At 32.1% G+C, this 17,362-nt stretch overlaps 1 protein-coding gene across 1 annotated transcript in view; it reads left to right on the top strand.

Moving 5' to 3' along the window:
* Positions 1–17,107, top strand: part of LOC111703997 (PTB domain-containing adapter protein ced-6) — a gene marked incomplete in the record, with an annotated part of 21,855 nt that extends 4,748 nt beyond the window's left edge. The window contains 9 exon segments of the mRNA XM_023476102.1: positions 440–556; positions 4,788–4,870; positions 9,506–9,563; positions 10,456–10,503; positions 13,226–13,325; positions 15,482–15,573; positions 16,065–16,135; positions 16,288–16,639; positions 16,763–17,107. Coding sequence (XP_023331870.1) covers positions 440–556; positions 4,788–4,870; positions 9,506–9,563; positions 10,456–10,503; positions 13,226–13,325; positions 15,482–15,573; positions 16,065–16,135; positions 16,288–16,639; positions 16,763–16,837 — 996 coding nt within the window.
* Positions 17,108–17,362: the final 255 nt, after the last annotated feature.

The raw sequence follows: 17,362 nt of genomic DNA, 5'->3' as shown, positions 1-17,362 counted from the left end.
GGATTAAGTAATATAAATAATGTTTTAGTACCTGGGATCTACTAAAGTTGACCAGCCCAAAGGAATATGAGATCTTGAGAGGGATTAAGTAATATAAATAATGTTTTAGTACATGGGGTCTACTAAAGTTGACCAGCCCAAAGGAATATGAGATCTTGAGAGGGATTGAGTAATATAAATAATGTTTTAGTACCTGGGATCTACTGAAGTTGACCAGCCTAAGGAAAAATATGAGATCTTGAGAGGGATTAAGTAATATAAATAATGTTTTAGTACCTGGGATCTACTGAAGTTGACCTGCCTAAGGGAATAAATGAGATCTTGAGAGGGATTAAGTAATATAAATAATGTTTTAGTACCTGGGATCTACTGAAGTTGACCAGCCTAAGTGAATAGATGAGATCTTGAGAGGGATTAAGTAATATACATATTGTTTTAGTACCTGGGATCTACTGAAGTTGACCAGCCTAAGGGAATAGAGGTTGTAAAGGAGGGAATAAGAAAACTCAAGTTTGCCTCGCAGCAGATCAAGAAGGAAGGAACTAAAATACCCAAGGTAACAGTTTAAATATTTGAAGAATCATGATTAGAAAAGATGAATCAGTATAGATGTGAATTGGGTATGCCCCTGTTTTTAAATTGAGGTTCACCTGAAACTATGTAAAATTTCCATATAATACTCAACTCAAATACCTAAGATAAGATAAAAGTTTAAATATTTTAACGGAATTGCTGTCAAAGCAATTTTACGCGATTTTAAATGGTAAGCTCTTTTTCTAAAATGGCGAGTATAAAGAATAGTTGCTCAAAAATGGTAGGTTCAAATACTTAACCAAACTTTGTTTCATCGCCTGAATCTGACATCGAGGGGGATAGAAACTTCAAAAGTTTCACCCTCGTACATGGAGTGCGCCAGGAACCCAAATTTTGCCATAACTTTATTATTTGCTAGAAAATTAAATATTTTTCTGTTCCAACATTTTTTGTTGACAAATGACGTGAATTCATTGAAGTCATAAACTTTAAATTGTATTTTGTCAGGGTTTATGCTGAACTCTGTCTTTATGCGCTAATATTTTCAGTTAAAACCATTGTGTAAATCTTCAAGCATGATTTCAGGCAAAAATGCATTTAAACCTTTAACCCCACCAGGCAAAACTGTACACTTGATAAAGTATACTTTAAAGGGACTGTCGACGTTATTTAATGTGATATATAGTTGGGTGCCCGACTCACTATGGTACCTACAGAGCGTCCCATATTATATAATATTATCTCCAATCTTTAAAACCCAAAACGCACAAAATACTCGAAAAATCTAGCATTTTCTGCAAAAAATATCTATTAATCTTATTAAATTTTTCAAAATGATTCATTCTTCTTAAATTTTCCGATTTGTTTATCTTGGACAGTCCCTTTATGATGAAGTTTATCCTGCACAGTCCCTTAAATATGAAGTTTTTCCTGGACACTGTACAGTGGACAGTCTCTTTAAGATGAAGTTTATCCTGGACAGTCCCTTTAATATTAGGTTTATCTTGGACAGTCCCTTTAATATGAAGTTCTTCCTGGACACTGGACAGTCCGTTTAAGATGAAGTTTATCCTGGACACTAGGCAGTCCCTTTAAGATGAAATTTATCCTCCACAGTCCCTTTAATATAAAGTTTTTCCTGGACACTGCCTTTAATATGAAGTTCTTCCTGGACACTGGACAGTCCGTTTAAGATGAATATCCTGGACACTAGGCAGTCCCTTTAAGATGAAATTTATCCTCCACAGTCCCTTTAATATAAAGTTTTTCCTGGACACTGGACAGTCTCTTTAAGATGAAGTTTCTCCTGGACACTATAGGCAGTCCCTTTAAGATGAAATTTATCCTCCACAGTCCCTTTAATATAAAGTTTTTCCTGGACACTGGACAGTCCCTTTAAGATGAAGTTTATCCTAATCGATAGTTTATCCGTCAATTATTTTTATAGAAAATAGATTTTAGATTTACATAAAAGAAAATTTGTTTCTAAACTATTTTGTATTTGTGAAATGTGTTTTATCAATTTTCACTCACTGTAAGTCCGTTCAAGAATTTTTGATTCGTCGCTTTTTATTGCATTAAACACATTTTTTGTAATCTCTTTAATTTTTATCGATGATAAGATTTTGGAAGACCTAACATTTTATAATTTTATTATCTAATCCACTGAATCAAATTTGAGATTTAGTAGATTTGATAAGAGGAAGGAAGAGAAATTTTATAAATACTGGCCAATTTTAATGAAGAGAAGCGGCTTGTGTAAGCGTGTATTTTTTCAAGGAAAAAGTTTGATTAATTATTTTTGCTAAAAGAAAGAGGAGTGGAGCAATAGGATTAATTGGGAATTATCTAGATATACCCTACATTATTAGTTTTGAAATGAAACTAATCCCGGAAACAAAATTGTTAACAGATAGATAGAATAGATAAAATAGATAGATAGAATAGATTGAAGGATAGGTCATGAGAGAATCTATTCAGTCCTTTTCTTACTTTTCCTAGAATATCCAGAGCACTTCGTGTCAACTTATTCTAACAACCAAACTATTTACAGATAGCAACCAAACTATTTACAGATAAACAACCAAACTATATTTACAGATAAGCAACCAAACTATTTACAGATAAACAACCAAACTATTTACAGATAAACAACCAAACTATTTACAGATAGTAACCAAACTATTTACAGATAAACAACCAAACTATTTACGGATAAACAGCCAAACTATTTACAAATAAACAACCAAACTATTTACAGATAAACAACCAAACTATTTACAAATAAACAACCAAACTATTTACAAATAAACAACCAAACTTTTTACAGATAAACAACCAAACTATATTAACAGATAAGCAACCGCGAACAATTTACAAATAAACAACCAAACTAATTACAAATAAACAAAATACTTACAAACAAATAAACAACCAAACTATTTAAAAATAAACAACCAAACTATTTACAGAAAAACAACCAAACTATTTACAGATAAACAACCAAACTATTTACAGACAAACAACCAAACTATTTACAGATAAACAACCAAACTATATTTACAGAAACTATTTACAGATTAACAAGCAAACTATTTACAAATAAACAACCAAACTATTTACAGATTAACAACCAAAATATTTACAGATTAACAACCAAACTATTAACAGGTAAACAACCAAACTATATTTACAGATAAACAACCAAACTATATTTACAGATAAACAACCAAACTATATTTACAGAAACAACCTAACTATTAACAGATAAACATCCAAACTATTTACAAATAAACAAAATAATTACAAATAAACAACCAAACTATTAACAGATAAACAACAAAACTATTTACAGATAAACAACCAAACTTTTACAGATAAGCAACCAAACTATATTTACAAATAAACAAAATAATTACAAATAAACACCAAACTATTAACAGATAAACAACCAAACTATTTATAGATAAACAACCAAACTTTTTACAGATAAGCAACCAAACTATTTACAGATAAACAACCAAACTATGAACAGATAAACATCCAAACTATTTACAAACAAAAAAAATAATTACCAATAAACAACCAAACTATTAACAGAAACAACCAAATTTTTTACAGATAAACAACCAAACTATTTACAAATAAACAACCAAACTATATTTACAAATAAACAACCGAACTATACAGTTAAACAATTTATCTAGGTTTTACCCAGAGTTTGTGAGAAATTAAAAAGAGAGCAATAGGAGAATATCAAATTCTCTAAGGTTGGGGTCCCTTCTCTCTACCTGTTGCTTTACTGATTTTTTTTTGGTGGGGGGGGGGGAGCATTACCTCTTTTTATCCTATATAGGATGGATTCATTCACATGGTTTATCCTAAACTCTCTTTTATTTTCGCAAACACTCTCTTTGAAGTTAAAGATAATTTGAGGGAAACCTAAATAATGTTTTAGTGGTAAACCAGTGATCTTTATCCGTTTTTGCATAACATCGTGTTGCAAATTTTGATGACATTCTGATGTTGTGCAGTGGAGCATCTAAACAGAAGTATAAATAACAAAATTACCAAGAAATGCAAAGCATGAACATATTATTCTAAAAATTTAAATTATTTACAGTGAATTCTCCATAATTATGTCATCTGCTTCCATTTACATTTTTTTTGTTTTGCGAAAAAAATAATGCCATAATTTCATTCTTCAATTAGGTTTCATGTCAGTTATGTGTTGTATTTTAAGTTAAAATTTGTGCCAGTTTTCACAAGTTCAATTATAGTTCTGAATAGGAATTTGTCATTGGTCAAAAAGATGTCGATGTTTTTTAAATTTTTATTTACATTTTTCAATCCCCCCCTTGAGTATTAATTTGATGATTTATGATAATTTATTTAACTTTTAACTAAATGGTATTTTTGTAAAAAAGAACTGAGCAATGAGCTCGATACATTTGTCCAAAGTTGCAGTAGATGAGAATATATATTATAAAGTTGGTCAATTTCTTAGTTTATTAAATTTGATAAGAAACACTTATCAAATTATATTTTTGATAATTCTTATAAGGTTATACTAGCATGTTGAGCTTATGTGATTTAATAGATATAAAACAGAACTGTGTATAAATTAGGTTTTTATTAATTTTTCCTTAATTCTTTTCTTCCAGGATTTGGATCCAATTCCACATCAAAATAAAATGGATCCTTAATACTTAAAACTTAATAATAGTTTGAACTCAAATTTTTTTATTATTAAGGTGGAACTAACCGTGTCAGTGGATGGAGTAGCTATCCAGGATCCTAAATCTAAAACTATTAGAAACCAGTATCCACTACACAGGTTAGATATAGAGGGCTGTCACTACTTTTTAAAAACGATCGTTTTTCGTTTTATTTTTAATTTTTCAAAATAAACGATGTATTGTTATTTGAATAAAACTGGGTCCATTAAACTTTTGAAAAACGAAAAAACGATAGTTTTTAAAAACTGTTTATTCCATTTGATTTAAAAAAAATGTTTAGTAAGAAAAGTTTATAAATGTCGTCTAATGTCCTTTGTGTTTTCTAAACCAAGATATTTTTGATCTTAAGGTGGTTTCCCGCCTAAAATGGTATTTATCTAAAAAATGTAGATCTTTAATTTGAGGGTCTTCTAAAATTTTGTCAATAGGTACTTTAAGTCCCCAAATGCTTTGTTTAATGCCACAGGAAGCCGGGGTGTTATAAACATCCTTTTGTATCATATTTCCTGTATTCCCGGATGATGCCTGATTGTGTAAAAACTTTAACAAGCCTCTAAACAAGGCAGCTCACATTGCAGATTGCAGTCAACGCCCATTTTTTGTTTACAAATATTACATAATTAAAATCTTGTTAGATTTGTAAAAATGGCAAAATTTGGAAAGAAAAAATGTTCTAGGCACAAAATTCTGATTCTTAAACTAGTGTCTCCTTTTTGTTTAAGTTGTTGAGGATCTTTTTTTTATACTTTAACGATAATAAATTTTAAGTACTATAAAAGTTTCCAGCACTAAATCATGGTTGAAATGTTAATAATATATCATGAACGGGAGGGGGATATCTCTGGTATTGTGGGGGCACCCCTGGGAATAGGAATAAAGGGAAAGGAAATGACGCTGGTCTGGCAAGAGAAAGCCAGTTGCACTGCTTTGCAGACGAGTTCGGTAATCCTTACACACACTCTTTTGGTACAGACACACAATATGACTACAGTCATAGAAATCGCAGAACAATGTCGTCAATTATAATTAAATTTGAATAACGAGTAGTTTATTGTAAACTTTAATCAAATTATATTCTTTGCATGCAAATTTGGCTTATAGTGTTGACTTAAATATCTAAATAATATATTACATGTATATTAAACTTATTTTTAAGTAAACAATTAACAATAAACAAATTTACTCTCCTAGACTGTACAAGTACCGAGATTATTATGTACTGGATAAACCTACAGTACACATCTTCGGTTCGGTATTCCTTAAACACACTCTTTTGGTGCAGACACACATAAATGACGTTTCCGCCCTCTGGGGCACGCCCCTAAAATCTCTGCCATGCGGAATTAACTTTCACAAATCTGCTTATTACATATCAACTTGAAATTCTAAGATTATGCAATCTTAAATTTTGCGAATAGGTGTAATTCATATTTAGTAAAAAACACATACACCTTGTTCTGCTTAAATTAATTTTCAATAAACACAAATATATATCTATATATAAATATGTATTGTTAATAGTTTTAATTGATGATCTAGGGTTTGTTAAATACCCGCAGTGTGGCCTATATGTGTTCAGTACATCCTGGTATTAGGGCTGGGCATTGTGCAGTCAAATTAGCGTTGATCAGATTTTATTAATTTTGTTCTGAATTTTTTGTTTTTGCTTTCATTTGATATGCTTAAAGCCATAGTAAAAAGACCTAATCATTAGAGGTCATCAGAAGGTCAAACACTGGATGTGTTGCTGCTACTGTATTCCCTGGGTTTTTAGCTTTCATTTGATTTACATAAAGCCAAAGTTAAAACATTTTCGATTTGGAGTTTATTTTAGGTCATTAGAGGTCGTTAGAGGTCCTTAAATGGTCAAACACTGGATTCGTTGCTGCTATAGTATTCCCTAGGTTCCTAGCTTTCGTTTGATATGCATAAAGCCTTAGTTAAAGCATTTTCATTTTTGGAGGTCATTTAGTTCATTAGAGGTCGTAAGAGGTCATTAGAAGGTCAATCACTGGATTTGTTGTAGCTACTGTATTCCCTGGGTTCCTAGATTTTGTTTGATATGCATAAAGCCATAGATGAAATAGTTTCTATTTGTAGAGTTCATTAGAGGTCATAAGAGATCATTAAAATCCAATTTGATTTTATATTAGGAATTTCGATCACTAATTAGGCGTGCATCCCTAAACGCTATAAATATATTCTGATTGATGAGCGCAATGAACTGCAGCTAAGTATCAAATATCCTTATTATCTAAACCCTGGCATTTGTTACTGTTAAACTAGTTTTTCAATATGAATAATTTTATCATGTTTCCCTTGTTTCATGGGAACTTTAGGGAATGGAGAAGAACGAGGGGAGGGTTGTGATTAAACATTTTCATGTTTGTTTAATTCAAAAATCTAATCCTTAAAAAATATTGGTTAGGCGGTCTGTAAGCGTATTTTCGAGAGAGCCACCCTGAAAAGCGTTGTCTGTTCAAGTATGAATTAGATATAAATTAAGGTCCATCATACTTATTTTTGGTCAGAATAAAAACATATTTTGAAGCAGATGATTTCATAGCTGGCATGATCCAAGAAAACCTGTTAGTTGACATTTTATGATTTCCCCCCCCCCCCCCTGTATGATATCGGGTTTATACTGGAATATCTTAGATTGGATGTGGAAACAATTAATTTTTATCTACATAAAGATAAAATTGGCTTGGCAGTTTGTTATTTTTAGCCATTCAATGTCAATACGGCTGAACCGATCGATCCATGGGAAGGTTTATGGTTGGTCGAGATCGAAATTTATATTTGTAAAAATCATCAAAGTTCACAAAAAAAATCCAATAAATTTGGGAGAACTGAAGATTTAAGAAATTGAGCATCATGGTTGCAACGAACAGCAAAAAATCCAGATTTCTAAGGCAGATGCCAGATAGTAATTCAATAACAGATTGCAAAAGTAGATTGAATTATGCAAACGATTATCAGATTGTTTTACAATAACACAGTGTTATGCAAATAAAGATTGTTACCCTATAACTGACTTTTAAGCAATAAGATGTTTATGTTTTTCATCAATTAAGTTGAAAATATCAATTTATTTAAAAACTGGGACATTTCGGAATTTAAAATAAAAACCTATCTGATCAATTTGAAACTTGCAAATATCCTTGTGCTTAATTATTCTGATACTAAGCTGATGTAGGGCTTGGATGGCCTTAATATCTTACGGATGAATGATTATTATTAATAGTTGGATGGAAGCAAGGGATTAAAAGATGCATTAGTTGATCCTCTTGTAGATTTATATTAATTTTATGATTCTAATCTCGAGTATTTAAAGTTTAGTTGTTATTCCAACTATTGCATTTGCCATCTTTTTTGGAACAATCAAGAGCATTAAATATAGCCAAAATTTGACACAGATTTAGACTTGATACCTTTTTTTAAAGCACCTTTTATTTTGGAACTATAATAGCTAGATACATGTTGAGCTTTACCAGATTTTTTGGTTTTTAAGTTTTTATATCGTATCCATGGATTTATAAAAATACAGATAGAACACTAGATGTCGTAATCTAACATGCGCGTAACTCCTTAGAGCTTCTGCTTTAGGGTTATTGTGAATGAAAACCCTCTAAATCTTGAAAAGACGACATCTAGTTTTCTATCTTCATTGTTATTAATCTATGCTTTTTAAATTAATGTCTTGGTATACAATCAGCTATTATATTAACAGCATTATATTGGGAAATGATACATTTTCAACTATTATATTGACAGCAGTATATTGGGAAATGATACATTTTCAACTATTATATTGACAGCAGTATATTGGGAAATGATACATTATCAACTATTATATTGACAGCAGTATATTGGGAAATGATACATTTTCAACTATTATATTGACAGCAGTATATTGGGAAATGATTCATTATCAACTATTATATTGACAGCAGTATATTGGGAAATGATACATTATCAACTATTATATTGACAGCAGTATATTGGGAAATGATACATTATGAACTATTATATTGACAGCAGTATATTGGGAAATAATACATGTTCATGGAAATAAAACAAACTTTTTGATTTTAAGTAGCAAAGAATGATAAAAATTGCAATATGATGTCAGATATTTTATTTTATTTTAACAAATAACATCATGAATGACGGTCCTGATTTATAAGTTCCATCAAATAATATTCTCTTAAAACATATATTTTTTTTTCGTCATGATAGTATATCTGCATCTGCAAAATATACTCTGCTCTTGAGGTCCAATAAAAGCTTTTGCAAAAAAAATCAGTTTTAATAATAGAAAGTTCTAGAAAATTAGAGAAAATATTTTCCCCTGTACTCATCCCTGCATGGTACGCTTTATAATGCGATCTGTGCCCCGGGTTAAATGTAGCAACTAAACTACAGATATAGCTACAGGCAATCTATCCAATTCTTTACTAAATGTGACCAGTCAAAAAAATACATTTTGTGTGCGCAGAACCTTGATTTGTGTTTCTACGCAGATCCTGGATACGCTTTTGCTGCGTATTTATTGCGTCAAGGGCGTTCTGTATTAATATTCCACGGTTCATTGTAAACACTTTTAATTCTCTACATTCAAATTGTAGAGAAAAATGCAAATTTGTTTTTAACAAAAACCTAATCTAAGATTAAGCACGCAATTTATGAGGAAATGAGAAAAAGATTTTTAAAGATTATTTTTAATTCAGGATTTCCTACTGTGCAGATGATAAGGCGGAGAAGAGATTTTTCAGTTTTATTGCAAAGGTAATTTTTTTATATTATCTATCACTTTTTTTTTACTTTCCTTTAAGGGACGGTTTCTGTTAACCCTATTCCTGCTAGGGGGGGAGGGGGTCAATTTGACCCCCCCCCCCATGTAAATTTTTTACATAACTCAAAAAGTATTGGTCTGAGGCTGTTGAAATTTCCTGACTTTTCTTAAATACCCACAGCCCTCCCTTAAAGTCTAAAACCAGGCTTTTATACTAACACACTGCCTGAATGACTACTTGTTCCTGTAATAAACTAAATCTTTGTTTTGACCCACTTTCAGTTGTCAGATTTTGATAATTTTTAATTTTTTGGAAAGCCTATAACATAAGGAAACGGAATGCGCAAGATTTGCAAAGAAACTTTTGTTAATTATTTGCATACAACCAGTCGAAATAAATTTTTTTAGTTTTTCTTTATTACACACCAGTGGCCGAATTTAAAGAATTTGAGCGGCGGTTTAAATTTAAGCCGCGGTTTAAATTTGGTTGGTTCCACTTAAAATTGTATCAAAAGTTTCAAGATGTAAGCCGGCGCTTAATTTAAACCGGGTTTTGGCAGACTTAAACCGCGGCTCAAATTCTTTAAATTCCATCTTAGGTTATTTAAAATTTTGCAACATTTTTTGCATATTTTAAATGGCATGGTCATGGGCTTCTCAAAAAAGGTACAATTTTTTCATTTTTGGGATATTTATTTTCTTTTATAGATTTATTGGGTCTTGTATTTATTTATTTATTTATTTATTAAATAACTGATTTATCGAATAACTTACTTAAAGCTTAATTTATTTATTGAATATCTTACTTATTGATTAAATTATTTATCGAATTTTGTTCAATTAATTTATTTATTGAAAAACTTATTTATGGAATAATTGATATAGGAGGAGGATGATAAGCACACATGCTTTGTTTTTGTCAGCGATAAATTGGTAAGTTTTACATTTTATTTTTATATTTTACATTTTATTTTATTTATCTGTCGATGCTTTTATAATAATTGGGTTTTACGGAGGCATATTGTTAGTGTATGATAGAATACTAAAGGAAAAGAATAAAGGGTTTACTGAGGCATATTGTTAGTGTATGATAGAATACTAAAGGAAAAGAATAAAGGGTTTACTGAGGCATATTGTTAGTGTATGATAGAATACTAAAGGAAAAAAATGAAGGGTTTACGGAGGAATATTGTTAGTGTATGATAGAATACTAAAGAAAAAGAATGAAGGGGTTACGGAGGCATATTGTTAGTGTATGATAGAATAACTAAAGGAAAAGAATAAAGGGTTTACGGAGGCATATTGTTAGTGTATGATAGAATACTAAAGGAAAAGAAAAAAGGGTTACGGAGGTATATTGTTAGTGTATGATAGAATAACTAAAGGAAAAGAATAAAGGGTTTACGGAGGCATATTGTTAGTGAATGATAGAATAACGAAAGGAAAGAATGAAGGGATAAAATAGTATAAACAGATCAATGGAAAAAAAGTAGGAAAATAATTCGACAAACGCAGAGTCTCTTTTTACTATGCATTGTTTGTCAATCGTTGAAGGCATTTATTGATTTAATTAGCTTTAAATCAAGTTTAATGTTGTATATGATGGTATTTTAAGGTCGTAATAATAAAGTGCGAATAGAAAAAGTGACATGAACCTAAATTTTCTGATATATATCTTTACGACATAAATTTGTCTTTATTGTTTGAAATAAAGAAAATCTGATAAGTCTGTATCATCAGGTTTCAATGATTATATTAAATGACATTTTGAAGCAAGTTTTCAGTTTTATATTAAAGATAGCACAGAGCTCTCAATGCCGGGTTGACATATTGATTGCAACAGTTAGATAAGGTTGAGTTTGATTAATGCAATGGTAAAATTAAGGATTGGTCCTGGACCCTGGTGCTAAGAGCCTAAGCAACAATTATTTCTGAAGTAAAACCTGTTCTCAGGTGTACTTAGCAGTGTTTTTACCACAAAATAAATAGGATTCTAGATTTTTTTATTAATTTTTTAAATATTGTTTTTTAATGAATTTAAAAATCTATTTTTATTGATTTCAAGATAACTGATTATTGTGGATGCTTTTATCTTGCATTAACCAAAAATAAATCTTGCCATGTCTGTAAATAATTTCCTTTTAAAGCGACTGTAAGAGTAATTTCAAGCAATTGTCTAGGCAAAAATGGAAATTCCCGATTTACAACGAACACTTAAAACTTTCGCCTGATCTAGTATGAATGTTAAAGTCTTTTCTCTCAAACTGGAAATTGATGATTTCAATTATGTGTCCTCTGAAAATGTAAAATTGCGGATTTATGCTAAAAATTTGATGTTCATAAACCATAACTAAACACGTATAAAATGAAATAACGATGGTATCTTTCCCATTTTTTCATAAATGAATATTAAAAGGGTAACATTGTGAATATGTCATGCTCCTCTTTGCATGGAGTATTGCTTAGTGCTGACGTGTCAAGTCCCTTGGGAAATGTTTTCTTTTTTATAAAAATTAGATTATATCCTAATCAAAACGACTTTTATAGCCTAAAAATACAATCCTTTTTTATTTATTTCTTTGCTAAAAGTTATTTGCACATCATTTTGATAGTGGTGCGAAAGCAGCATATCATTTCATCGAATAATGTTGTTCAATTTGATAAAAATTTTTATTTATTGCTTATTTCTTATTATCAATAAAATTGATAAGAAGAAGAAATACTCTCAGGGAGATCTTTGTGCATTAAAATTTGGTTTAACTGTGTTTGTTATAAATATCGTAGCAAACCCTATATTTATAAACCTGAACACACCCAGATATATTACGTTTTACATTATCTGTAAACCTAACTATGCAATATAAATAACCACATAAAATCTCGGTCATTAAACCTGACTATGCTTGTAAATAACTAAATTACGTTCATTAATCTAACCTGTACTAAAGAAGTCAAAATATATGTTAGTTGGAATAAGACTCCGCTTGATTACAGTGTTAGAGTGGTATATCCTCGTGATACTAACGAGAATACAGATAGAATGGTATCCGGTTTGATACAGAATATCCGGTTTGATACAGAATATCCGGTTTGATATTGACTAAAGTATTATTGAGGAACCTGGAGTTTGAGATTCAGTTGTATCTTGTAAGACATTTACCTAAGGATACGGAAGGTTAAACCTGGATTGGTACTGATCTAAAATTATTTGTTGGAGTATGGCATTTACAACATATTCATATAAAACGGTTTTATCTATATTTCTGAATTGTGAAGACTTCGTTTAAGTAAAAGGAAATGCAGTCAGAACTTCAAGTGATCCTCTTTTCAAAAGAATGGCATCTCCGATTCACAACAGTATTTGTATGATCAAGATATCCATATTTTTTATTTTGAAAGTAGATTATTTTCAAACGCAATGAGTTAAAAGCGGTTAATGTTAGCAAAACAACGATATGATCCGATAAATGTTTAGGGTTCTCTTTACCGTTGGGGGATGAGAAGGCAATATTGGGGTTAAGCGGTTAATGTTAGCAAAACAACGATATGATCCGATAAATGTTTAGGGTTCTCTTGTGAATTGGAAATGCTCCTCTTTAATTGGAAAGAAACTTAAAGTTACAATGTTACAATCCCTTTACTATAATTATTGTAGGCCGAGGAGATTACATTGACTATCGGTCAGGCGTTTGACCTGGCGTACAAGAGATATCTGTCCGGGTCCCAGGGTAGCAGGGGGGAATCAGCATCACAAGGTTAGATTTACCGGGTCCCAGGGGAGCAGGGGGAAATCAGCATCACAAGGTTAGATTTACCGGGTCCCAGGGTAGCAGGGGGGAATCAGCATCACAAGGTTAGATTTACCGGGTCCCAGGGTAGCAGGGGGGAATCAGCATCATAAGGTTAGATTTACCAGGTCCCGGGGTAGCAGGGGGGAATCGGCATCATAAGGTTAGATTTACCAGGTTTCAGGGTAGCAGGGGGGAATCAGCATCACACGGTTAGATTTAACGGGTCCCATGGTAGCAGGTGGGAATCAGCATCACAAGGTTAGTTTTACAGCAGGGGGGAATCAGCATCACACGGTTAGATTTACCGGGTCCCAGGGGAGCAGGGGGAAATCAGCATTACAAGGTTAGATTTACCGGGTCCCGGGGGAGCAGGGGGAAATCAGCGTTGCAAGGTTAGATTTTTTAACAAGTTTGTTTTTTCGAATAATATTTTTTTTTTGTGTTTTAAATATTTAACAGATATTTTCATGTGCTTTAATAATTATTGTTTTCTGATCTGTGAATTTTAAAGTTCTGCATTCCAAGATAAACGAACAAAATTACATTTGATTTTCTAATATATTCCATAATCTTGTTAATGGGGATTTCTTGGTTTTAAGATTTATATCTTCAAGTTAACTCGGTGAAAGAATTGTGTTCTGAAATAAATCAAATGAAATGTTTGATAGATTGTGAATTTATGTTACTAATTGAAATGAAAAAAAGCAAATGTAAAACACAGCAAGTTTATTTTTCTGGAAATATTCGATATAAACTATTTTTAAATGGAAAATATATTATTTACTCTACCTAGTAAGTATAGTGCATGGCTAAACTCCTTTTTTTAAATTTGATTTAAAGATCCATTTTGATTTAATTTGATTTGAGCTTAGTTATTTAGAATTACCATTATGCAAGTACACAGGGTTACCCACAAAGAATGTATACTGGTTGTTTCATTATATTCATGATTCCCTGCAACTGTTAACTTCTTTCTTTCTTTTCCAAATCAAAAAACAAATATTTAAAGACCACAGTTGAAGCTGAAGTCTTAATTTAAGCTTGGGATCGTATATTCTTTTTTAGTTTCAAGTCGTCTTTACAGTCTCATCTTCATAAATGAATATTAAAAGGGTAACATTGTGAATATGTCATGCTCCTCTTTGCATGGAGTATTGCTTAGTGCTGACGTGTCAAGTCCCTTGGGTGGGTCCCAGGGGAGCAGGGGGGAATCAGCATCACAAGGTTAGATTTACCGGGTCCCAGGGGAGCAGGGGGAATCAGCATCACAAGGTTAGATTAACTGGGTCCCAGGGTAGCAGGGGGAATCAGCATCACAAGGTTAGATTTACCGGGTCCCAGGGGAGCAGGGGGGGAATCAACATCACAAGGTTAGATTTACCGGGTCCCAGGGGAGCCGGGGGGAAATCAGCATCATAAGGTTAGATTTACCGGGTCCCAGGGGAGCAGGGGGGAATCAGCATCACAAGGTTAGATTTCCCGTGTTCCAGGTGAGCAGGGGGAGCTAGTAAGTATAGTGTATGGCTTAATTCCCTATTTTTATTTGATTTATAGATCCATTTTGATTTGATTTGAGCTTAATTTTTTTAGAATTACCATTATGCAAGTACAAGGTTACCCACAAAGAATTGTAATTAGGAGACGACTGTCAGAATGTATAGTGTATACTGGTTGTTTCATTATATTCATGATTCCCTGCAACTGTTAACTTCTTTCTTTCTTTTCCAAATCAAAAAACAAGTCTTTAAAGACCACAGTTGAAGCTGAAGTCTTAATTTAAGCTTGGGATCGTATATTCTTTTTTAGTTTCAAGTCGTCTTTACAGTCTCATCCTTTTGTTGTTAACCCTGTATGGGTGTCGCTATGTTTGTTTGAAATCATCCTTTTTATTAGATAATCTTTGTTTCTAGATGCTAGGAGTGCAAAATGTTTTTTTTGCGTCTTGTCGCTGATGTGGGAAAAATGGATGATTTTTTAGCTGAAATGATAAAAACTTGCACTTTGATGTTCAATATTTAATTTGTTCCCCCAGAGCATCCACAAATTTTATCTCTAATCATTCTTGAATACATATACACCCCTGAGGCAGGTTCTTATTAATCTACTTATTTTTAATTTAGATGCAGAGAGTCGAATACTGAAGGAAAGATTACGCGAGCTCTCCTCTCTTCTCTCTCCTACTCAACTCAACAACTTCCTTGATAAACACAATGTAAGTCAGAGTCTTTTGACGTTATTTTTTAGTAATCCTCGATTTGAAGAGTTGCATGACCGATTCACAATGGTAACCTTTGAACCTTTGTCAGGGGAAAACTAAGAAGCTATCCTTCTTATTGTATCTGAAAGTTATTGAATGAGAACTAAAAAATTGCATAAAGTCTACTCGTTATTTCAAGTGACCATCCATGCAAAGATGGCAATGCCTGATTCAATAGGGTACCCTTAAAACCTTTATTTGATAAATAATGTGAATCTTGTTTTTCTACTGGTTAAAAGTGCTATATTTTGATAATTAATTTATGTTTTCCTGCAATCGAAATGCTTACCACAAAACATCAGTTTCAAAAATTTTGATATTGAAATATTTAACTCATACTTAATCAGACAATTATCCGTTGGAATTTTATTCCAATCACTTCCAAACATTATGTTCTCAAATTTCCAATGAGAAACTAGAAAATTAACATTTATGAATTTGTTTAGATAACCGACGTTTGTGAGATAAAGGGAGAAACAGATAACCAGTCAAACAACGGGAATGTTAAGGCAATGAGGTAAGATTTAATTTCGAATCTATTGATAATTTGATAAATGAATATTAATTTTATTTTGATCAATTTCTTGAGGGGTTGTTCACCGTTGGGGGATGAGAAGGCAATATTGGGTTTAGATAGTTTGAATAATATTGTGATAATTTTTTTTAAAGTTTGGACTCCAGTCAGGCTAGTGTCGATCAATCAGCTGACGATCAGCTGATCAATCTTGATGCTCCGGTCTCCAAGTTCGACAACATGACTCTTGACGATTTAAACGACGACGATTTCGACCCCCGTGCCGGCGATCAAACAGGCGACTCCGACAGCAGCGACGATTTCAATCCTCGATCCTTCCCCGTCCTGCCGTCGCCGGTCAAGGGGCTAATATCGCCACCGGCACTTCCTCCTCGTGAGCAGGGGACCGTAAAACCGGTTTCAAATAATCCGTTCATCTCGCCGGCAGGTTTAACTGGCTTCTCACAGGATCCTTTCGGAATGCCAACATTTAATACTCCAGATAAGGTATTTTAATTATAAATGATTGTTTTTAAGATTATCAGCATATATTTTTTTAGAACAAAAATGATTGTTTGATTTTATGCTTGAACTTGAAGTTATTTTAATTATTAAAAGAACTTTTTTCAGAAGGTTGGGCAACCTCTTGACTTCGGTACAACAATTCCAGATGTTTTTGCAGACCTTGATCCATTGCAGAAATAGAAACCTTGCAAATATTTTGCAGATAATTTGATATTTGCCATTCTTTGCCGATTTTGGTATTTATTGGCGATATTTGCCTTTCGATGGCAATTTATCCACTTTGAAGGCAATATTTGTCTTTGAGAAGTTTTGAAACCGTTTTTTGAAACCATCATTGAGAATTATATGATATATATATTTACGTGTTCTAAGCACAGCGTGAACGGTACCAAACTAACAAAAGTTTAATATTGAGCGTTCATTTAATTCATCTTTGTATATGAAAGACAAAAAAATAATGATTAGTCCCAAACAGGATGGGAAGAGGGGGGGGGGCTTGCTTGACACCTTGTTCTTAAATATTGCTTCCGTCATCATGCCATTCTTTCAGTTTTTTTTTTCAGTAGTAATCATAGTGCCGTAGTCAGATTATAATGTATTGATTATATTTACATCTTTTTCTAATTTTTATTTAGAAATAGTTTTTCGTTTGATAATTTCAACTGTTAGTGTAGTTAATAGAGGTGTGAGTTCCGCATTTATGTA

The sequence above is a fragment of the Eurytemora carolleeae genome, unplaced genomic scaffold, assembly GCF_000591075.1.
Source record: "Eurytemora carolleeae unplaced genomic scaffold, Eaff_2.0 scaffold565, whole genome shotgun sequence".
In the NCBI taxonomy this organism is placed as follows: domain Eukaryota; kingdom Metazoa; phylum Arthropoda; class Copepoda; order Calanoida; family Temoridae; genus Eurytemora; species Eurytemora carolleeae.
The sequence above is the reverse complement of the archived record's forward strand: the minus strand, read 5'-3'. Positions and strand labels throughout refer to the sequence as shown.